The sequence below is a fragment of the Choristoneura fumiferana genome, chromosome Z (assembly GCF_025370935.1).
Source record: "Choristoneura fumiferana chromosome Z, NRCan_CFum_1, whole genome shotgun sequence".
Taxonomy (NCBI): Eukaryota; Metazoa; Arthropoda; class Insecta; order Lepidoptera; family Tortricidae; genus Choristoneura; species Choristoneura fumiferana.
This window is the reverse complement of record NC_133472.1, coordinates 36,133,989-36,159,531: the sequence shown is the minus strand read 5'-3', so window position 1 is coordinate 36,159,531 and position 25,543 is coordinate 36,133,989. Positions and strand designations below refer to the sequence as shown.

Sequence of the window (25,543 nt, the reverse complement as noted above, 5' to 3'; positions counted from 1 at the left end):
CAATAAACCATTCGAGGTAGCGCCATAGTCCGTTTTTTCGCCGCCCTTGAAAAGATACGGGCTGTTCTCATGTTATGAGATCGATTTTGAGGAATAAATCTAGTCTGATGTTTTTGTTGTTTGTTTATGTTTCCACCGCTTTAATAACTAATTAGCTATCGGACTTACAAAAAAATATTTGTACAAACATGTAAACAATTTTATCATGTGTTTAAATTTGTCCTTAATCGGCCTTGGACCCATAACCAGTAGAAAAATATATATAAAGGGTAACAGGAAAGAAGTTTGTCTTTAAAATTTATGAAATTATGAATACTTCGATAAAATCACTTCTATTCCGAGTTTAGACTCGTGCGAAACTTTTTATTTCTCTATTGCAATCAATAGAGAAATAAAAAGCTTTGCAAATATCTTGGTTTGCAAATGACTTTGACACAGTTTGTTTTAATATAGTTTACTTGTTATTATCATCTAAATGTTGCGTACATTATATTTCTAACTCAACATAGATTTATTGCGAGGAATAATACCTAAACATTAAATAATGACGACCTTTAATGTTTACTTAGCGGGACGATTAGTAACGTCACATGTCGGATGATTATTGTATCAATACAAGAATAATGTTATATGTACGAGTAGAGGGAACAAAGGACATATAATTACATCAAATAAATCATTTAACTTGCCCTGTTTGTTGTTTTCCGGTCTAATCTTGCAAGTTCACTTTAATTCACTTTACCAGTGCTCGAGTTGACTTGAAATTTGATACCTATATATATGTAAGTTGGATGACAGTGCAACTACAGTCTGTAAAAAGGTACAGTCAGCAAAAAAGCTGTGTTCATTTTTTACAAAAACTTATTTACTGCGGTATTGACACAGTCGCAGCCAAATGTCGCTGCGCTCGTAACCATTAGCAACGTTTTTCGCTTTGTAGCGAAAACTCCGCGAACCAATTATCAGGTACTTGGCACTAAATATATATGCTAAAGAACATAGAGCTACTAAAATAATGGTGCATTTTTATTATTATAAATAATATACCTCTGATCCTGCGGACAATTCGCCTATAAACAGGTACTTGTTCGGGGAAGATCGCCGCGCTAAAAATTCTCTCACACCTTCAATGGCTGTCAGATAGTCATCCAACAAGCTGTAAACAAAAAAAAAACATCGTTCATTAGACATTTAAGTTTTGATAATATTGACATTTTTAATACATCCTTTTTGGCGGCCATTTTTCTTTCATCTATTTAGATTGATACTTAGTTACAAGTGAAGCAAAACAGCAACCAATCACATAGCCACGTCACGTTACTCTATCTCTGTTCCCGAGGGATTGAAATGTAGGTACATAAAATCGGGATTTGCATGAAAAACACGAAGGTAACGGAAATCAAGAAAAATACGAGTACTTTTTATTTATAACCTAAGCATGCGTTTATATTTTACTTGTAGCATAGCAACTATAGCAATCGCTTAGCACACCAATAAAAAGACCCTAAAAAGGTCCTTATAAAAATCGTCGGAAGCAGCATGATATACAGTTAACCATGAGTCAGCTCTAAATAGGGCATATTACTGAAATTTTCTCCCGTCAGAGTGCAGCACTAGCCACAGATTTGAAATACTAGGAGCAGACATAACATACAGAGTCCAAATCGTGGCAAAAACTAACACAACTCTATTACACACACACTAATGCAAATGCAGGAACGTAATCAGGAGGGCCATCTCCTCCAGTTATTTTATTGTTTTTTTTTTGTATGATTACCACTCTAAACAAATTAACATGAGAAGTGGGCGCATAATTAAACTGTTTATTATATTAAGTATAACAACCGTTTAAAAACAATTTTAGGAAGAATCGCTGTAAATAATCAAGCGTCTAATTCCATGGAAATAAATAAAAGTGACAAATTTAAACAATTATTTATAAGGATATTACAGACCAAAGAGTGTAAGAAAACAGACACTTGAGCTTGTACTATTAGCTGTGTTTTGTTGAGTTTAGTACCTTCGTGTGTTAAAATAGTTTTTTGGAAATTTACTGCTGAAACATGGGTGAAACAATCAAAAGTGGTGTGCGACAGATTATTTTTATCACGATAAGCAAATTCTAACCAAAACAAGCAGAGTTCAAACAGAAAAAAAGAGTGTTTAGATGCGGTGACCGAATTTGTAGGTTAGAAAGGCATGGCAAAATATTTTGATACTAAATATCCCTTTCAGAACTGGTCAATACAATTGTGGTTCCTAAGATTCACTTTTCTCAAAAACATTCGTATTAACATTTTTATGTTTAACATATCGTTTTAAACCTATTTTCCAATAAGCATGCGATAGACAGAGAAACATAAAGTATAATCGTCATTTATGTATGGCAGAGAGGCTTCTGTACTTGTACTATTACTTATTCTATGGTGATACCTGGTGATAACATCTGCCAATTTTTTGAATTTGCCGCGGTTTTGCAATTTCATCTTCCAATCAGACTCCAAACTAGGCTATTATTATGTTACAACAGCACAAAGCATCATTTAATAATTTTCTTTAAACATTTTAATAATGTTAGTGTTGCACCAGGAAGTACACGTGTTCGAAAGCTTAAGGAAACTCAGAATAATGTCAGTCCATACTTCGCTGGTAGGTAATTTATTGAGTAGCTTTGCAAACAGTTAATACGATGATTTTTGTGTACCCTATTTTATAATACTCTTCTTTTTTGTTATGTAAGTATGTTCTTGTATGATTTCGAATACAGCTCAATAGTTTTTGAATTTTTTATCTACATGTTTGCCGTTTGCAACCCAGGCATCACATAGTGTCTGGTTCTTTGGGAAACCTAGAAAAAAGAAACAAACAAATTACTTATATGGAGCCTACACATTGGCAAAATTACAAGTAGGCAATGCGCTTTAGGTTAATGAAAAAATATAAATAAATCGCGCACTACAATAATAAAACCAAATCCGTCCCCAATTTTTACGAGAGTACTAGAAATATCAAAATTAGTATCGAAATATTTTCGTAACTCAATTATTATCAGCCCATAATAAAAAATCCATGTGTCATGGCATCTTGTTAATTCCTGGTTTACGAAACACAAATGTTTACTTACTGGGGAAAGGTTAATCCAGGTATATTTCCATACATAACACTTGCACATAGGTAGGCACTGCATTTCACCATCTTTAGACTTATATCGATTCTAATTTCGATGAGAAAAACATTAGAAATAACACAGTTTACCAAAAATTACGTTTGCAGCTTCGGCAGCTTATCAATATGGCGGACTTTCAAAACATAGCCAGTGTCATTTTTTTAAGGTTTGTTCTACAGTGTGGCTGCACATGAGAAAACGAGATAGCAATATTCCAGATTATGTAGGGTGAGGGAATAGGAAATATGTACGCACAAATACGTAGTTGTGTTTAATCTGCTATTATATTTCAAATCTGTGGCACTAGCACAAAACCGTAAACAGTTTTTGGGTATCTTAAATGCCATATATCGTATTACTTCAATATTTTTTCAGAAATATATTTCTATCGTTACTAACTATCGATGTAAAATATCATGTATGTTATTTTGTTACTAATACATAAATCATGATTTCTATAGGTACTAATAATCTTTGTTCATGATCTGTCATGGCGACAAAATATAAAGAGAACTGACGTTGTCATGGAGGTTTGCGCTAGTGTCGCCTTCTGCGCAGAGTTTTGCCTAGTAATAAATATGCTCTATTGGAAGAAGTTTACCGAATTCGCTTTTTAACACAGATTTTTGTTCACGCCCTTCGTGCAAATCATTTTGAAACTGTCGCAAGCAATAACTATAGCTATTATAATTAATTAACTAACATGACTTTATCTGCCGGACAACACCGGTCTGATATTTGGAAGCCTCAAAATAACAGCGCGGTAAAGTCGTCACGCAATATCAAGCCGGTATGCATTGTACTGCGATAATGATTTCCAATGAAATTAATACCGACCAAATCATTGGTTGACAGAGGGTGGACAATTAGGACACTAGATTTACAAGCATGTCAACGCCGACCCTGGTTTTCGTGTATTAAATTACTCCGAAGATCAATATTTTGAAACCCATGTTTCAATGCCATGTGTTTTGCACTTGCTTCGAATTTTGAGTTGAACTCTATTTATGTAACAAAATAAGAGCGTTGACAGGTAGCTCTGTGTAGTGTAGTCACCAGAACCAATATTTAATACCTACAATAAAGCGCGCATAAATATCGGATACGACACTATTTCCAGGGTCGGTAGGACATGACAGATAATTTTGCACTCTCTGTTACTTAAATATTAATGCAGGTGACTGTTCACGAACAACGGAGATGGTATTTTCAGGTCTGTAGAATTCGGAACGGTAAAGAATGTTAAGTAAAAGAAAAACAAGTGTTGGTTTTTGTGTTACACTCCATAATTAACTCACTAGTTGATAGTTTTTCCAGTATGCAGCCACTGTTTAAGCAAGTATTCGTAGTAGCTGTCGCCTCTCGCGCCGAGCGTGATGGTGGCGTGAGGCAGAAACTGCCCGGTGTTCGGATTGATGAATATTGGCACGAGCCCGTGCTTCTTTGGAAGTTGGTGGATCTTCTCTGAAACAGCGGCAGCCGCGTCCTGGCGAGAACAAAGGTATGATGAAGTTATCGGCAGTTATCGTTTGAGATGAAATGGGACGTGTTCTGTTTAAAAGGTTTGACTGCACCAGAACTAATAATTTACCGCAGATGTGTGTAAGCAGCGTCATAATCGCAAATAGGCGTGTGTTTAAGCCTGGGTTCGCACTACTGAGTTTTTCAGATTTATGTGTTAAATTACATTGAAAATTTACCATTAGTTTTACGGTGAAGGAAAATATCGCGAGGACACCTGCACGCAAATTCAATCAACGTCGCTGATCGACAGATACCGGTCGATAAACGATTGATTTATCGGTGTAATTGTAGTAGAAACTGTCGATCAATCCAATCTACCATCGATCGACGATAGATTGATTGATGGCTGGGAGCAAAGAAATCGAGCCACCCTTGCAAATTTTTACGTTTCCATGATAACAATTACGACCTAAAAAACATAAAAATCAACGTAAACGTTGCAAGGGTGGCTCGATTTCTTTGCTCCCAAGTATAGTAGAAACTGTCGATCGACGTCAACCAATCCATTCTACGAGTACAAGCGATAGATGGCATAGATCCACGATCGATCGTTTGGTGTAGTAGAAACTATCGATCGACGTCAACCAATCCATTCTACGAGTACAAGCGATAGATGGCATAGATCCACGATCGATCGTTTGGTGTAGTAGAAACTGTCGATCAACGTCAACCAATCTATAAGTATTCTACCATAGATTGAAGATCAATCGATTGGTGTGGTAACACTCTTAAAGATTCAAAATTCCCCGGTTAAACTTACTCCACGGACAATACTAACCTCAAAAACAGGATTGTTGGAAGCCCTAGACAGTTCCCTGAACTCTAGCTGCACGGTCGTAACTTCGGCAGTGGTGCTGTAGTGGGACCATTCAGGCGCATGCGCGGTGCGAGCTCCGAGGTTCACGTCGGAGTACGGAATGCCGGATGGCGAGCTGAAAGCCGCCATGAGACGGTCTCCTAGGTCTTCCTGTTGGTTTAAATTATTACCTTTTAGTGTCTAAATTTACTGTGATTATGCCCCTAATCAAGGTATCAATACTAAAATTACCAGTATTGATGGGGTACATATCTACCGTATATTAACCTAATCTCTTCATCGCCACAATACTCGTACAAACGATGTGAGATGTGACGTACTCTGTACGCCACAAAAAACCAGCGACAAATCAACTTGATTGTTAATTCAATCGCAGAAGGATTAATTTTGAGTTGAATGTTGGTCATGTATAGATGACTGGCGTGTGAGCCATTTCATTGGCTGCGTTTACTTATGTTTCGGCGAAAAACGTTTGGCAACCTGATTCATTTCGCAACTTTTAATTTCCCAACTGTTAAATATTTCTGAAACTGTAAATATTTCAGGATTTTTATAAAACTAAACTAACCTAAAGGGTTCTACACGATGGCTCTGAAATAAATCCTGAAATATTTATAGTTTTAGAGTTTGCTAAATTAAAAGTTGCGAAATGAAGGTTATCTATTGTTTGCCCGAAAGTTATATGCTATAATTTCATTTTCCCGAAGTTCATATGCCAGAAACTTAATTTGTCCGAATATTTCGTTTACTAGAAAATTTATTTGATATATTCTTATTTTCCCGAAAATTAGATGCCATAATGATACGAATGCAATACGTGTTGTTCTCCATATTATTAAGTGCAATTTAATATTATTTAATAGAATATTCAAACGCCATACTAAATAGTGTTTATTTTGATTATGATTGATTAAAATTGTTATTTTTATTAATAATCTACTTATCTATTATCTTTATTATCCGGGATGCTATAAAAAAATACCTAACATCGAACCTAACCTATCCGAGACGCTTCTGCTCCGAACTGTCTTGCTCGCTCGCACAAATCATGTCACAATTCTAACCTAACAACTTATGTGGGTTTACCTAGTTCAAAGGCTTGTTTGACGTATAGGATTTATCACTTTATTTAACATGGATGGCAAATGACATTATGGCATGTGATACTTATGGCTCACAATGATTATGAAAAATGAAATTATTGAAATTAATATTATGGGAAACAAAGATTCTGTCATTTGATTAATATGGTAAACAATGAGTAGTGCAAATGAATTTATAAGAAAAAATATTATGGCGGTTGAATATTATAGCACATGAAATTCGGGCAAATGAAAGTCGGGCAAGTAAAGGTATACCCGAAATGAAACAGGTTGCCAAACGTTAGTTGCGAAATGAACGGATACCCATTGGCTGTCACGACTGGACGACTCTGGCGGTGAAGAGGTCAATGGCAAATTTGAGGAATGCCAAACCTTGAATCTGGTACGAATATACCGGTATTTAGTTAGTAAGTATAACATACTAGCTTGAAGCCCTGCCTGCGATCCTACCAATAGAGATTCGGGCCTTTCACCGAAAATATATTTTCCAAATGATTAATTTCTCAACTGTTTCATAAGGATGCACGATTTTTTTTTTCTGAAACTAAACCATTCCGCGTATATTTCACTCATTTGTTAGTTCTTTACCTCAAAAGCATAAATTCCTTGTAGAAATTCACCGAATCGCATTTGACCTCGATTGTATATTTAATTATTTCGTGTTGTCACAATCGTTTATTTTTTTAGTCGCAATAAATTTTAGTCGCATTTCACCTCGATCATGTATTTTAGTGCAAACCTCAATTAACGTGTCAAATTAATTAGTCTCAAGCGAACATCGATCGCTCGTAATTAATTATACTAATGTGAAAAACTACGCGCAAAATTGCGTCAAGTACATACATGATTCTATTTGAAATTTGTTCGAGGTGAAATGCGAATCGGTGAATCGCTACAATTTATTATGCTTTTGAGAACTAACAAATGGCTCAACGCTACAACTAATAGTTTACGCGTACTGTCGAGATCAAATATATGTTTACCTACATTTTAATACCTCGTCGCTGTCACTTCGTGCTTAAAACTTTTGTGTAAAATAGTCAGAAGGCACACCGTAAGAAGGTATTAAAGTGTTTTGATATCTTTGACCTTGACTTGCGGCAAAAGGTTACAGCTTAAATAACCCTAAATCTTCTGAACTTCTGTCGCATATCTTCTGCATTGTGTGCAGACACTTTAACACCAAATGCGTCTAAGTTGAGACGATGTCGTGCTCTAAAAAGTCATTGACCCCTTATGGCATGTCCAATTCAATTTACAATTCCACATGTACGCGTAAGTACTTAGAATTCGTTTTATTCTGATCGTGCATCGCGTCATAGAAAGGTTAACGTCATTTCAGAGTCAACACTCTGGTCAAGCATCCCAAGAAGAGTTTTTTTTTTGTTGTTTAATTACTGTAGTTTAATAGTGACAAAATCATTGATAATGCTAAAGATGTTCATAACAAATGCTCACCGCTTTTTTCAAAAACATCTCGTCTTGCGTGAAATGATAGTTGGTCAAGAGACCGCCTAGTACTCTGATTGTGACTTCAAAAAAGTTGACGTCTTTATTTTTCGTAAAAATAAGTTCATTGCTTATCCACTCCCGGCCTTCTTCAAATTCTGAAAAAAAAAATGTAATTTAAAACTGAATATCATTTAACATTGCTGGAGAGTGGACGAGAGACTTGAGAAATGCCGCTTTCAAAGGTTAAACAAACTAAATAAATATATATAAAAAATAGCCAACCAATCTGAAGCAAACACAACACTATACTATTGACAGAGCTATCAATATTATCAACGCTATTGTGCGTGAACTTTTCACTAAAAACATAATTACAAATCGAAAACACGCGCTTTACCAGAGACAGTATGAAGAAAGATCGATCGTTCTCCCCAAAAGGTAAAGTAAATATTTCTCAGCATAATAAAAACCGTACAATACCTTCAGTCAGCCCCATAATATACGCAGTATCTAAGGCGTCGACAATAGTAAGCCCCAATGAGAACCAATCGAAGGCCATGCCTGATACAGGTTTCAAATTGTCGTGGCCCCAGGCATGCTCCTTGTAGCCTTTCCACGCATGCTTAAAGCTCTCCACTACTGCAAATTGTCTCGAGTTTGTGGGTCCTGGAGAAAAAAACATTAGATAGAAGTTAAAAACGGTAGAAATTTACAAGAAAAACGAGTGGAGGTAGGCTTGATTTTTTCATGTCTGTATTTTTACAGGTACTTACAAGGTATTGTTTTTGATTCAGCATCCAAATTTTGATACATAATTCAGTACTGGTAAAATAACACGTTTAACTATTTTGCATACAAGTATCATATTTGTGAATTTTGAGTTGACATTAGTAATTTTATCACATGGTTTGATGATCTCCAAAGAACATTAAGAAATTCTGACCAAAATAGTGACTGGCAACATCAGCCGTATTCTAGCCTAGGATCACTAAAATACCTATCAGGAGTCAGAAGGCACTGAAAGGCGACTGCAAGCAATGGGTAACCAATGGGAGCATAGCAATTTATAATCTTCGCGATTCATAACATAATCTTCGTGATGTTACAGCAAACATATTCATTTTATTCATTAAAATTTTTCATCAGTATTGCTCGAGGTCTGTGTTCGATTTAAAAACAAAAAGGCTGCATCTATTAAAAACCATTGCAAGTCTAGTAAAGACAATTGCAGGATGTAAAAAGCCTCAGCATTGTTATAAGAACTGTGTCACAGCTGGTAACGTCGAGTTGAACAGAAATTGACCACGTCACGAGATAATGACTATCGTCTCACTAGAATTTATAAGTCAATTACGTACAATTTGTAAATCATATTTAAACAATATCAGCATTTTGAAAATTATGTAACAGATTCAGAGCATTGTATTCTTGTAGATGAGATTTGACATGACCTCACTAGCATTCGCGATAATTTATACTCAATTACGTACAATTTGTAGTTAATTACAGCTTGACTGACCGAATATTCACAAGCTGGTTATTGTCTATGCTTGATACGTATTACAGCTAAACTTATAAGTGCAACGCATTTTATCCCAAAGGAAACAAAACGTACCCCGATAGGTCACGTCACGATCTTTAATTTGGGATCCAACATTGGATCCCAAATTAGATATCGAAAATACAAACTGAGACATGGATGCACAGAAAAACCAGAAAAAGAGACCAGCGCTGGGAATCGAACCCAGGTCCTCAGCAATCCGTGCTGCGTGCTACCACCGCTGGACAGGAATCTAGACACGAATTTTTCCTATGCATACATATCTCAGGTTGCTCACCCAGACAAGAGATGTCGCTACTAAGCAATTAAGCGGTTGGTTCCGAGAGAGTGTGACGTCTCTCGATGAGAGCGGAACATAGATGTCGCTAGTGCTGCTGCATAAGTAGCGTAGTAGAAATAAGGCACCTGAGATATGTATGCATAGGAAAAATTCGTGTCTAGATTCCTGTCCAGCGGTGGTGTAGGGGTTATAGCACGCAGCACGGATTGCTGAGGACCTGGGTTCGATTCCCAGCGCTGGTCTCTTTTTCTGGTTTTTCTGTGCATCCATGTCTCAGTTTGTATTTTCGATAATATGGTTTCACGGGATACCGTAAAAGTAACAAATTTGGAGTTGAAATAAAAAATACAAAAAGACTCCAAAAAACCAAACATAATACCCAAATTAGATCTTAACTCTAGTTACTAGCTACAGGTGACAGAAAAGGTCGCTCGTACACATAGGTACGAGTACTCAAGTATGTCCTCTGTTCCTATTCAAGAAGCGTTGCACCTATTTTTTGTACTTTTACCTTCTAGACTAGACGTATTATTATACTTAAAATACTTATACGAGTATGTTTACTACATATAGGTGTACATACACCAAAGTAGTCAATTGTGCCTCGCCATCTATTCCCCATAATAAAACCTCATGCTTATTATTTATAATCATACCTAATGAAAATAATTTTGTTCAAGTTCATTTTCTTGAGGTGACATTGTCATTACTCATTAGTCACTTCATAACTTACGATGCCGGCCGATGCCGGTAGGTACTTGACCGTACTATAGTTCCACAGCTTTCGCAACAAAACAGGTTTTTCATCTTTTGGTGGCAATATACCCTTTTCCAGTTCATTGTGGGATTCCAGTCGCATGGAACAAATCTACTATAGCCAGTGGCCAAGCCACAATAGACTTTGCATGACAATCACAATAAATACTCACCAGTAAACACTGGCCTCTCACTTTGTTCGAGTTCTACAACAGTCTTCTTGGGTACAACTGATTCTACCACCGGCTCATTGACTAGAGACAAATTCTTTGCAGTTTCCTAAAACGATAAAATGGTATAGATTCTTTAAATTTGTAACAACTTAGTTTATGTACATACATGTATAGCACGGAAATTCAGAGAATCAGAATAGCTCAATGTCAGTACTAGTACAATAAAGGAGCATAATATTAATTTGTAACAACAAAAATATGGAGTGTTGGGCATGCTTTTTTGTTTGCATCAAATCTTACAGCTAATTTTTGACTATTCCAGTATTTATTATTTCAGTCATTAACTTCAAATTTGGTATGTTTTAGGTAGATAATACTGTTTTATTTTCTGTTTAACATTAAAATGCGAAACCAAACAGTTTTTTTCTAACAAAATTTTGTTGAGTAGAATTTTTAAACATCCTAATACTTCTTATTCGAAGAACTTGAAATTTCATGACAATTATTATGTAAAAAATGTTTTTTAGGGTTCCGGAGCCAAAATGGCAAAAACGGAACCGTTATAGTTTCGCCATGTCTGTCTGTCTGTCTGTCCGTCCGTCCGTCCGCGGCTTGGTCAGGGACTATCAATGCTAGAAAGCTGTAATTTTGCACGAATATATATGTAAACTATGCCGACAAAATGGTACAACAAAAAACTAAAAAAATATTTTTTTCGGGTAAGTACCTGACATACCTAGACGTAAAGTGGGGGTGTTTTTTTTCTCATCCAACCCTATAGTGTGGGGTAACGTTGAATAGGTATTTTAAAACCATTAAGGGTTTGCTAAGACGATTTTTCGATTCATTGATTTTTTTTGGGAAATATTCAACTTTAAAAGTGCAAATTGTCATTAAAATCGAGCGCCCCCTCCCTCTAAAATCTAAACCGGAGGGTGGAAAAATTAAAAAAAAAAATAGGATGGTAGTAAGTATATCAAACTTTCAAGGAAAACTATAACGGCTAAGTTTGCTTGAGAATTATTAGTAGTTTTACTCTTAAATAGCAGCCTAAGCCTAAGGCCCTAAGGTATAAAATATACCCAACTTCAAAATCCTTAAAATATGAAATCCTTAGAATAATATTACTTAAATTTTACGTAATGGCTACGAAACCCTATTATTGGCGTGTCCGACACGCCCTTGGCCGGTTTTTCATTATTGTGATGTGAGTATTCATATTTTGCCCTTGACTGTACGGAACCCCCGGCGCGCGCATTCGCCTCACTTTTAATTAAGCTAAAGAAATTATAAAAAAAATAGTATGCGATCATTAAAAATTCGACCATTTCAACGTAATTTTTCGTGAGAATCGATCATAACGACTGTCAGAACCCGCATCAGCCAATCAGTACACGATGGCGGCAATAATTAACTCACAGTGGCCTTGTGATAAGAGTAATTTGAAACATCAACATTGGCAGGTAAAATTCGCTTGATACTATAGAGGAACTAACGCAGCTACTACTGTGATAATAAAACTGGTGTAGTAAACAGGGAATTTTAAAGGAATGTTGCATACTACCATACTACAAACAATTCAAAATAATGTCTCCTACATAGGTACAACTGAAACCAAACATGTGGATCTATTTGAGCTATTCATTCATAAGGCAGACTTTCACTGTTCAACAATATTGACCAAGGGGTCCATATCGGCTTGCATTGTAATGTTTGGCAGAATGATCGTTTGACATAACTCTTTTTTCTCTGAATTCAATGATTGTTCAGAATTGTTATAAAACAAACCAATCCTAAGTTACAGTTTTCTATATTACATATAAATTTTCAAAAAAATTAGGATTTCAGTGGTAAAAAATTATGACAATGATGATTCAACAATGATTCGGACAAAAATTACTGTATCACTAGTGAAGAGTATGCGAACTTTGGCGCTCCCTTACCATAGCTATACCTATGTATGTAACAAAGAGACATTTAATTCGCTTTTGCACATTCAATGTTATAAATTATATATTAACACAAAATACTATTGAAGATATGGTAAACAGACAAATATATATAACTACTCACCAATACTACTTGGCTATTACTAGTTTTTTTCTCTTCCTTAACTTCCCTAGCTGCATATAGAAGTACCAGTATAGTAACTGAAACCACAACTACTGCATACACTATAGATCTCTGCAATCGAGACAGACGATTCCATCTCTGAAACAAAAAATAAAACAAATTAACTTGTTAGTTGGACGTCCGCAAGCACAATCATTATCACAAAACAACACAATTAATAATCCAAACCATATAAGGCTGTTACAGCGTTTTTCCTTCATAATTGAAATATAATGGATATCACAATATCAGTCAGACAGTTTCTCTTAGATATGGTTTAGGTCTAATTCATTAGCACTATATAAAACAATTCAACTAATCTTCACAATTCAATTGTGTTCTCCATAAGATTCACTTTTTTTTTTAATAAAGAGTACACTGGGTAATTAATGATCTTAGTGAATAAGGTTGGTATAGTAACTGATTCAGATTATTGGCAAATCGGTCCAAAACCGCAGCTGACCAAAAACAATTTCATAATTAATGTAGCAACCAATTAAAGAGTAGAACATCAAAACTGTAATTTATTACTAATTTCTATTCATCGGTGATACTGCAATACCGCGTAACTAATATAGGTATAATTTTCACTGTCAGAACAGTACAATGTTAGTACTGTTGGTACAATGAAAATTATACCTTATGGAAAATGCTAGTTACGCTGTATTGCAGTATTACCATCGAATAGCCAACTATAATTCTGTCCTTTTCATAATTGTCAGGACATGGTTTATACAAGCTTAAATAATAAAAAAAATATATATAAAAGTATATATATATATATAGTCATATAAGCCAAGTCAGCAGCTTAGTAATAAAGTTCAACTACCTGTTAATCCACATTAATTCAGTCACCAAAGTAACAATTAAAACGTTAATAATTTGTTAATTGGTCCTTATTAGAGTAACGCCCAGACCCTATTTAGTGTTAATTATTACACATTCCTAATGACTCTACCATAGGATCACGAAAATGCAGCAACTACATTAAAACTTTCATGGTAATGGGCGAAAAATATTCAAAGCCAATTGAAATATTAATAGAGGCCTCTTCAGATGATATGAGATAAACAGAGATATTAGCAACCAGTTTTTTTTTTTTTTAAACATTAAAACTTGCCTCAAACCAACTGTGTCCACTCCAACACATGGTAAATTAACTAATTGACTGTGCCGTTGCTACGCCTGAGCTAGCATTACTGACTCTTACACACCTACACAGTTAAAATTAGTCGAGTTGTATACATCCAAAGAACAGCTAAGGAAAATATGTTATTCATTGAGCTATCAAAGGCCACAAGTGAATGTTTTAAAATTATTTTTGACAACTAAACCGTCAAATACAGGAGAATAAAAGAACAAAACAAAAAGAACAAAGAACACCTGTCTAAATGGTACATACAGTCACCAGCATTAATATCTGCCACAGCGGAGCATGCAAAAATATCTGACACATAATTCCGGCCCTAGAAATAGAGTCGTATCACATATTTATGCACGCTTGTTGTGTCAGATATTGGTGCTAGTGACTGTACCTAACATGTTACATTCTACCATAAAAAATATGATTTACAGTTTAATAAAGTATATTTTTTCGAAGTTAATGTTTTAAAATGATAGGTCGGAAAGCCTGGGCTTCACTTGAGGACATAAAAAAATTATAATTTGAACTTTACTTGATTGATGTTTGGTTCAAATTGTGGTAACAGAAATTTTACGTTGGCCTCAGGAGGCTATATTGTCCAATATACTCGGAATCACTATCACATATCTTTCTGCCAAACGGAATAGCATAAAAGTGATGGTCAATATGATTACAAGCACTCGAGAGTTAGACAATACAGCCACTGTTTTGGTAACAGGCTCTAAATATTTCCCAGATCTTAAAATTTTTCCAGGCATACTGCATTATCCTCCTGGGGTTCAAAGTGATAATACTAGTACATATTGTTAGCAAGAGAACTTATATCTTTTGAAAAAGGAATAGTGTCATTTTCTCTGTATCAATCAAATTTACAAAAAAACAAATTCAACTTTATCAACCATGGTTATAGCATGTAAAATGTGTAATGTATGTACACAAATATTCAACCTTGCTAAATTTACAATATGGTTACAAAATCAAATTAAGTTGTTAAAAATGTTATTGAGAATAAAATTTTATTAACCCGTCATGCGTCCAAGACTACATTAGTCCCTAACTTTTTTTAGGAAATGTCCAAAACTACTGGAATAACAAAAAAGTTAGGGACTAATGTAGTCTCTAGGACGCGCGACGGGTTAATAGAAACTAAGAATAGTTATGTTTCGCCATGCAAGTTTTCATCCCTTAAGGTGTGAATTTGCAGCTTATAGCTACAAACAGATTTATAGCACAATTTATTTGATAGTGTGAACTGTGTGTTTGTAGATAAAGTCAGTCAGTAATGGTAACCTTCTAAAAATAGCAAGGCTTAGACAATACAATAGAATACAATTTCTTTATTGTATACCAGAAATAGTAAGCGATACAGAAAACAGGTACACAGAGAAAATCTAAGCTAGATAGCTGGTTTTTAAGCTAGTTTTCATTCCTATCAGATCCATACCAGAACCTGTCTGCTTAAAGCCTTATATCGAGATTTAAAAAGCCTACAAGACGTCCTAAGTAAGTACAGAATAAATTGTCATGGCCTTAGTTTAGTTTATAATATTATATTCACTTTAAGTAAATTAATATAATTAATTCCAATAATAATATAATTGCTTACAAAATAGTAATTAGCCAATCAAATCTGTCATTGCAGATAATAATGCGACGATTTTTCTACACATTTTTTTCCGTATTGTTAAAACAGTGTTTGTTTTCCGTAATACTTGCCATCTTATACAAGTATAAAACCTAATTGCTAAATTTAGCTCGGAAAAATACATTTGCACGTGAAAATTTTCGTTGTAATAGATTCCATTTGGTTGGTAACATAGAGACCTTTTCGCATGAAGTCAAGTGAGATTGTAAAGTGCTTATTATAATTTAGTTCATTGCCAGAAATTTATTGAATTCATACCAGTAATAAATAATTTATATTGGGTGTATTGGATTTGATTCACTTAATAAAATTGACCGGCTTATTGCGGTACATCTATTTGGACTTTTTATCCGACGCCCTTCGTAAGGTTAGATTATATTATTAAAGCGAAAATTTGTATTGGTGATTTTACTTTTGAAAGAGCACAGATGGTGATTTTTGCATAGAAATGTTTATGGTCGACTGAGAGATTTAGGCTAAGTTTTACCTATGACCTAGTTTGGGAACAGCGGGAACCGTTCCACGGGGAAGTTCACGCGTACCTGAAATCGGCACGATTGCCATTTCTTGTAAAATGGGTTAAGTCGCTGCTATCGTTCGGCATTCCCGTATTAATCGTACTCTATGGTCCGACGACACACTAATTATTATTATTATTCCCTCAATGGCGGCCTTAAGGCTTGGGCCAATGTCAGTTGCGATGACAGGGTTGCGGTTGATTCTGCAGAACGCCAACAGTTTGACAGCAGCAAGAAAATAATTTTGAAAATAGAAAAAAAAAAAAAAAAAATCCTTTTCGGCCGAACGCTGTTGCGGGAGTCACGTCACTGCGACAAAGACAAAAGATGTTGTTATTGATTAGATAGAACTATAGTCTTATATTATTAGAGGATATAAAATCACACAGAATGGTAATAAAAGGAGAATATACATAACGAAGGAGGGATTTAAAGTTAACAGGGCGAGGAATGTAAGGGGGGAGGAGGTCATACAAGGAGGATGTCAGCTTTGAACATTCGAAAAATAAGTGGTCAAGACAGCCTTCGTCTAAACCACATTCACACAAAGAGTTGTCTTTTACACGAATCTTGTGAAGGAAAACAGGAGTACATGAGTGGCCCAGTCTCAGTCTGCATATTGTTGACGTAGTTGCTTTATTAGCGGCCCGGAATTTAAAGAACCAGGGTTTGACGGGAACATTATCTTGAACATCAGAGTAGTGAAGTCCTTTCACCTGACTAGATCTTGTCCAGTGAGCGAGCCAATCCGAATCCAGTCGATCCTTAGCTAAAGAGGTCAAATCGAGGGAATAGCACCTGAACTGATCCAGGCAGCCTGAACGGGTCGCATCCTTAGCAAGCTGATCTACAGTCTCGTTGCCCCGGATTCCAATATGACTAGGGATCCAGGCCAATGAGACCTTAACATTCTTACCAGAGAGACCATTAAGAACTTGCTTAATTTGAAGAATGACCGGGAATTTAGATTTACTACGCAATTGGTTTGACATTATGGCTTGTAAGGCGCTTTTGGAGTCTGAAAAAACTATGCAATTATTAAGATTGTGCGAGTCTATATATTTCAGGGCCTCCAAAATTGCCACTGCCTCGCCAGTAAATACAGATGAATATATCGGCAATTTATAGCTCAAAATAATCTTAAATTTAGGTATCCAGACAGCAGATCCTACACAACCCTGGTTTGAAAGCTGTGAAGCATCCGTGTAGATAGAGGTCCAGTCAGGCCAGTTTCTAGCAATGACACGACTTAAGTCTAGATTAGGGGAGGGGGATTCTCTATGAATACCAAGGTCAAGCGAGATATTATTAGGGCGGAACATGATAGCATCATATGGGATTTCAAAAAGAGGGCTTAATAACTTACATTGAAATAAAGGGCATGGAAGACGAGTTATTTTAACAAAACTATTGACCAGACAAGGAGGATCCTTGTGAACCCAGTAAGGAGAGGTAGAGATTAATTCTGAAAGAGACCGAAGTTTAGGGATTAGAGGGTGGGAGGGAGATTGCATAATTTTAATTACATATTTATCAGAGAGAAATTGTCTTCGAATAAAAAGAGGAGGGTCAACGCACTCCATTTGAAGAGCATTCGTAGGGGATGATTTCATTGCTCCAATCACTAGACGAAGACTTTTATATTGCATTTTATCCAAAGAATTTAAACTAAATTTATTGCACGGCTCTAAGAGAAAGGACCCATAATCAAAGTGACTGCGAATAAGGGCATTATATACAAGTTTTTGGGAGTATGGGTGTGATCCCCACCATACGCCAGACAGAGAACGAATAATATTTAAGTTCCTCTCGCATTTCTTAAGAGTCTGATTAATGTGATGGACACCTGACATTTTGGAATCAAACAAAACGCCAAGAAATTTGACCTTGTCCTGTACAGGTATACGGATACCATCGCAACAAATAGGGATATCTGGAATGGACCTTTTACGGGTAAATGGGACTACTGCACATTTTGAAATAGAAAGGGACAAGCCATGCTCCACTAACCAGACATTCAAATAATGAAGAGCCGACGAAAGAGGAGGAACCGCGTCAGAGATGTTAGAAACAACAGAATATAAACATATGTCATCAGCATACTGAAGGATGTTACAAAATGAATTTACCGAAAGTTCCAAATCATAGGTATATAAGCTATAAAGAAGAGGACTGAGAACAGAGCCCTGAGGGAGGCCTTTATAGACCACCCTGGGGGGAAGGGAGACATTATAAGATGAAATAAGGACTGATCTGGCCAAAAGAAAGTTAATTGAGAAGTCAACTAACCTCTCCGGAAAACTCAGATGATGCAACTTTTGCCTGAGAAGAGGGAGAAGAACGTTATCGTACGCAGAGGAGATATCTAAAAAGACCCCCACTACAGACTCATCTTTGGAAAAGGCAAGACGAATGTCGGTTGAGAAGATGGAGAGACTATCCATCGTACCGAGACCTTTACGAAATCCAAACTGACTTTTGGCCAAAAGGCCCTTACTTTCTGCCAACCATTCTAAACGGTTTTTAATAAGATGTTCTAAGATTTTTGCCAAAGCGGACGATAAGGCGATAGGTCGATGACCTGAAGGGTCATTACATAATTTTCCTGGTTTTAAGATGGGAACAATTATCTGTGCTTTCCATTCCTCAGGAGGAGAATTAGAGAGAAAAATATTGTTTATAATCCCAGGAAGAATTTTTTGGAGTTTGAACTGGAATTAACTATGAAAGAGTAAGGAATGCCATCAATACCCGGGGCCGAGTCTTTTAGCTGATCTGTGGCTGTAAGGAATTCCTCCATAGAAAAAGGGCCATCAAAAGAACTATGGACAGAGGTAGAGGGAAGAGACCAAACTGGAGAGATTTCTTGAGCAGTTGGGACAAAGGGAGGGGCTAACTTAAAAGCAAATGCATCAATCCATTCTGAAGAATCGTTAGAAAGAAGATTTGATTTCGGGTTAAAAGCGCCACGAAACCGCCTGATACCTTCCCAGACCAAATATGAGGGGGAATTAGGGGAAAGGCTTTCACAAAATTTTTGCCAACCTAGTCTTTTTTTATTTTGAAGGAATTTGGAGGTTTGCTCTGCGACAGTCTGATAATCTAAATAATTCTCCCTCGACAAGTTGATAGAAAGAAGTGATTCAGCTTCTCTACGCTTTTTAACAGCTGCAAGACATTCAGAATCCCACCAGGGAGGAAACGGGATCTTTTTTGAAGGCTTTTTTTTTAAAGGGATAGCTTTGTCAGCCGCAGACAGAAGAGCATTTTTAAAACCCTCATACACTGAAGATATATTATTGGGATTAGGGGAAGGGAGAAGAGATATTTCCTCGTCTAAAAAAGATCTATAATTGGGCCAATCTGCTTTTTTGGTTTGATATTTGAGACGGGGGGAGGAATAAAAAGAGGGAACAGGATCAGGAAATGATACTTTAATAGGAAAATGATCACTCCCCAATGTGGAGGGGATCACTTGCCAAAAGAGTCTGGAGGAAATTGAGGGAGAACATAAAGTAAGGTCAACAACACTATTTGGGTTTTGGGAAGGTAGCACACGTCTCGTTGGAGAACCATCATTAAGAACACATAGATTAAAGTTATCAAAAAGATCAAGAAATGCAGGAGAAACTGAATCACTGGTATGGGAGCCCCAAGAGGTATGATGTACATTAAAGTCTCCTAAGATGATGATAGGAGGCGGGATAATAGATAAAATGGAGGAAAGCTCTGCAACCATTCCTGAATGAGGGTCTGGAATATAAAGAGACAGAAATGAAGTATTATTAACCCTAACAGCAACAGCACTAATAAAGTCGCTATGAGGGGGGATAGGAATATGAGTAAAAATAATAGAGCGGGCAACTAATATAGCTGCGCCACCATAGCCATCCCTCCTATCATCCCGGAGACAGGCAAAACCATGCACTCTAAAAATAGAGTTAGGTTTGAGCCAGGTCTCCTGAATGGCTAGGAGGAAGGGCTTATGTTTATTAATGAGATAGATCAGTTCATTTTTTTTATTGAAAATACTACGACAATTCCACTGAAGGAGAACTCGGGCCATTTTGTGAGGAAACAAGAGATAACAGTTGGGTCAATTTTTGATGCATGTTGTTCGGTAAACCGGAATCAGAAAAGCGTGCCAATATGTTAATTAATGTATTAAGCAAAAGCTCAATGAGATTATCATTAGGGGAGTTAGGCTCTTGATTTAGAGCACAACCATTAGGTTGGGAGGAAATGGGATCACGGACAATATTATCATGGGCAATTCTGTCATAACCTGAGTTACTCGCAGAAGTATGAGATTTTCTACGAACTAAAATAGTTTTGCGATATGATTGAGACGATGATTGAGCTTGTGAATGAGATTGTGATTGAAGGGAAGGGGGAGCGATATTAAAAGAGCCAGGGGAGGGAGAATTCAAAGTCTCAGAGAAGGTCTTTCTTACTTGAGGGAAGCGAGCAGAGGATTCAATATAGGAAAGGTTTTCCTGCGACATCACCATTTTGATATTGCGCTGCCGTTGTTGTTCTGGGCAAGAAATGTCATTGGCACAATGGTTACCAAAGCAAAATAGGCATTTAAGTGTAGGAGAATTGCAGTTTTCACCAATATGATCAAGAGAGCATTTGTAGCACCTGGACTTGGACCTGCACTGAGCTTTGACGTGTCCAAAACGACAACAGTTGTTGCATTGGATGGTTGGCAGAAGGTAGCACTCTACAGGCAAACTGTTGTAGAAACAAAACACTTTAGGAGGCAGACTACGGCCACTGAATGTAAGTACCACTGATCGAGTAGGAATCCATATGGGAGTATTATTTTCACCAATGGATTTCCTACTAAATCTGCGGGCCTTAATCACGCGTCCGAAGCCTGGGGGTACCGATACATTTTCTACCACCTCTTGCATCGACCACTCAGGAGCGATATCCCTTATAATGCCCATACGGGTGACATGAAATGAGGGAACAACTGCAGAATAATCTGCTGAGGTAAGTGCAGGGTGTAACAGGAAATTATTAGCATGCTCCGCCGAATCAAACTCAACGGAAAAACGATTACGTCCGATTCTTTTAACTCCGTCCCTAATAACGCCATGGATTTTGTTCCTATATAAGAAATGTCCGAAATTTATAGCCCTTAAAGCAATACCTGAGGCTGGGTCACTCTCTGTTCTCTGGACGTTAATAATATAAGGGCCAGTATCTTCTGTGGTATATGATGATTTCAGCTTTTCGAAATCTGGGTGCGTGAATGTTGTCTCGACGGAAACTGCAGGAGAAGAGGACTTTTTGGAAGGAGGAACATCGGTATCAATTAAAGCTCTTTTACCGAGAAGAGGGATCTGAGGCATAATAGCTGCCTGGTTAGGAGGGATAGGGGAACAGTCAGGCCCACCACCAGGATCATCTGGATCCGAAGCATCCAGATCCATGATTGCTTAAAACTAATACAAACACTTACACTTGGGCACTCACAACAAATATAAATAACTACAAGATCACAACAGCGGTTATAACATGAAAAAAAAAACAGAATTACTAAATCCAAATCGCAAAGCTTGCTACCACCATACACGCTGACAGCAGAATCCGCTTTTTATTCTATTTTTTCCTGCTAATTTGCTGTCACTGCTGTCAATTTTTTTTTTAATTATCGATGAGGCCATTTTTTGTCTTTGATTTGTCAAGATGGCCAACATAACGCGTCTAATCCGTCTATCAGCAGCTCAACAACTAGCAGACTGCTAGCAAGCGTTTATGAATCATACTTCTTGACAACCGTCTAACAAGCTTAATCAGTCTGCTAAGTAACAGACCGATTAAACCTCAATTAAGCATTTTTTATGAATAAGGCTGTTAATCTCGATATGCTAAAATAACGCATATGTGGACGCACCCTAAGCCGTTACATAATAGCGAACAATAAAATGGCGGAAGTTTCACAAAATGGCGCGGGACTAGGAAACGTGAGCAATTCGTCTGCACTTGATATAGATTATGTGATGTCACGAGTTACATGTCAGTGTTACATCCATCATCAACATATAATAGGCAAAATGAAATTAGGGCTTAATTAATTTACGAGGAAGAGACATTTGGTTCTAAATATACTCAGCGGCGCAAACTTTGGCCCACTCTACATAAAAATTATTCATTTCTGCATACATTTGAGGACCAGATATTTTGCCGCTTAGTAGGTACATTTTTCAGCACAATTACATTTAGACAAAACTTACTTTGGACGGTATTCATATTAGACCGATTTCACAATAGTCAATAAGTGTGTCGATTTCCATCGTACTGAATGACGGTAAATCATTATTTTAATCGTAGAATTTTCCATAGTTAATTCGTCTCATCTGGACAGTGGACTTGTGAGGCAAAACAACAAACAGCGTTTTAACTAACCGCTGACGTTATTTAGAAGACACTTAGTGCGAAAACAAACGATTTGTTAAGATTACCTTTACAATGTAACTAATGGTGGCGATTAAGGTAGCTTCCATCATTACTTAATAAATTACTGTTTAACATTACGCGACACGAAGATGAAATTACAGTATTAATCAATCAGTTATCCGATGATCGCTTATTGTTTGTACGTTAATATGGCTTTAGTGTCGTAGCTTTTTCGGTCTTAATCGGTTTAAGTTAAGAGTTACCTCCTAGAGAGAGCTTACCTCCTACATTAAACACACAAACAAAGTGTGCCTCTTATTATATTAGAATACAAGATGTCTGAAATAACGCTGAAGGAACGGCAGGTAATACAATGGAGTCACAGAATATGTAATAGTACAGTTAGGTGCCTGTATTTATATCTGCCACAGCGTGCAAAAATATCTGACACGTATCGGCTCTATACTTGGTTTGGATAGGTATTTAACTAAATATAAACAAAACAACGTCAATTGGGGTCTTAAATATTGAAGTTTCCCCAAACATTTACATTGAATTACACTAAATTGAAAATACAAACTGAAATAAAGATGCACAGAAAAAACAGAAAAATAAGACCATCACTGGGAATCGAACCCAGGTCCTCGACCACGCACGCGGTACGGATTACCGAGGACCTGGGTTTGATTCCCAGTGATGGTCTTATTTTTCTGTTTTTTCTGTGCATCTTTATTTCAGTTTGTATTTTCAATTTAAGTTTTACGGGATGACCGTAAAAGTAAAAATTGGAATTGAAATAAAAAATACAAAAAGATTCCAAAAAAAAACAATCTTAATGAATTACACTGTCTAGTTTGTATTACGAGTACAATGATATATACGTAAAATGTTTGAAATCTTTGAATGTACCAAATCTGGCAGCTGTTTACATTTAGCTGTAGCTGAAGTTTGTTTACATTTAGTTAAATACCTATCCAAACCAAGTATAGATATAGAGTCATATAATCATATATGAGATATTTATGTACGCTTTGTTGTGTCAGATATTGGTGCCGATGACTGTCCGTACAACCACAGAAGATTTTCTCTGCAAACTCTATTTTCAATGCGACTCCTCTATTTAGGGACCGGGAATTCGGGAATTACATACATGTTAAATTCCGTAAAACGCAAATAAAGATGACAATAAATTGTTACCGTAACCTTTTTTCAAGCCAAACTCTGACCCCCTTATTCATAAAACTTAACAAGCCTATGTTAACTAACAAATGCTTTGTCCCTTTCTAACAAATACAAATGTCGAAGTGACAGATAAGGACAAAACGAATTTAGCGGCATTTTAACTAAATAGGTTTGATTGTCGTTATGAATAAGGGGTAGACTGTAATAATTTGTTGCGTGCATGATAACAAAGAATCGTGTAAGTAAAGGGTTGTCGTTGTATATTTCTAAAAATTGCATGGGCATAATATACAACAGTTGAGTTAAGACGCTGTTAAGATATTTCTAATGCAGACGAAGCCGCGGGCTAAGGCTAGTAATATTATAAATGCGAAAGTTTGTAAGCCAGTGAACCGATTTAGATGAAATTCAGAATAGAAATAGCTTAGAGGCCCGGGGAAGGACATAGGATAGTTTTATCCCGGAAAATTGCATAGTTGCAGGTGGTAAGACCTTGTGCAAGGTCCGCCCGGATCGCTACCACCATCTTGCTCGCTAATCCTGCCGTGAAGCAGCAGTGCACTGTTGTGTTTCGGCGTGGAGAGTAAGACAGCCGGTGAAATTACTGTCACTTGAGGTATCCCATCTTAGGCCTCTAGGTTGGCAACGCATCTGAAATACCCATGGTGTTGCAGGTGTTTATGGGCGGCGGTGTCTCTTACCATTAGGAGAACCACTTGCTCGTTTTCCATCCAGTCGAATATAAAAAAAAGTTGGGGATAAACGAATTTTACGCGGATGTAGTCGCGGGCAACAGCTAGTTCTTCACTACCTATGTATTTACTGGCTAAAATTCGATACAAATAACGAATTTCGAGGGCATTCAATTTAATACGTCTTATTGTTCGAGTTTGTGGCATTGATCATGAAAAATCCGTGACATATCGTGTGTATGGATATGTGTATGTCGTGTCCGAGAGTTTAGCAGCGTTACGCACGTTCTATGGTATGTTGTGTTTATGGTTATGGTAACTTTAATTAATGCCCTTGTGGCACACGAATTCAAAGAATACGTGTGGTAGACCTGGGTCGTTACGTATTTTTTGTGAAACGTAACGTAACAGTTTATTTTTGACAAGTAACAGTTTCGAAAAACAGTTACTAAAAAAACAGTTTCTTGCTACGCTTGGTTTCGTTTCAAAGGAAATGAAAATTTCGTTATCAAGTGTAGCTGTTTAGGATATTTGTACAGTTTGCTTCAAGAAACAGTTTTTATATTATAAAACGTTTGTTGTGAAACTAGTTTAAGATATTTGATCTGTAATATATATATAATAATTTGATCTTGTCAGAAAATTTTCTCAAGTCAACGCGTGTACATACACAACTATCACATGATAGTCTGTGGTATCGTTTCTTAAGTCGAAGTGTATGTCTAAAGGAACTGTTTTTGTTTCGGCACGAAACTGTTACTCCGTTACTTTATAAGAAAATAACGCTCAGCTCTAGTGTGTGTAGTGTGGGCGTGTAATACCTACTTGTTAATGAAGGATGACATGACTGAAAAAAAAAACGCCATCTACTTATTTAAAACAGTACGACAAATTTTAATGCAAGAGTAAGTACGTTTAGTCGAGGTCACAAATAAGTAAATTCTTCAGTCTAGATTATGATGCATGCAACTCTGTCGATATATCGGGAGCTTATTAAAGACAATCAG

The 25,543-nt window shown here is 36.6% G+C and overlaps 1 protein-coding gene across 1 annotated transcript; it reads right to left on the bottom strand.

Moving 5' to 3' along the window:
- Positions 1 to 1,032: 1,032 nt before the first annotated feature.
- On the bottom strand, positions 1,033 to 14,134 carry LOC141427674 (endoplasmic reticulum mannosyl-oligosaccharide 1,2-alpha-mannosidase-like). The gene is made up of 8 exons (XM_074087297.1): positions 14,065 to 14,134; positions 12,906 to 13,043; positions 10,833 to 10,938; positions 8,543 to 8,728; positions 8,069 to 8,217; positions 5,469 to 5,657; positions 4,465 to 4,652; positions 1,033 to 1,156 (listed from the first exon to the last, which is right to left on the bottom strand). Exons 1-8 carry the CDS (start codon positions 14,092 to 14,094, stop codon positions 1,033 to 1,035), a joined length of 1,110 nt encoding a protein of 369 aa, XP_073943398.1. The 5' UTR covers positions 14,095 to 14,134.
- Positions 14,135 to 25,543: the final 11,409 nt, after the last annotated feature.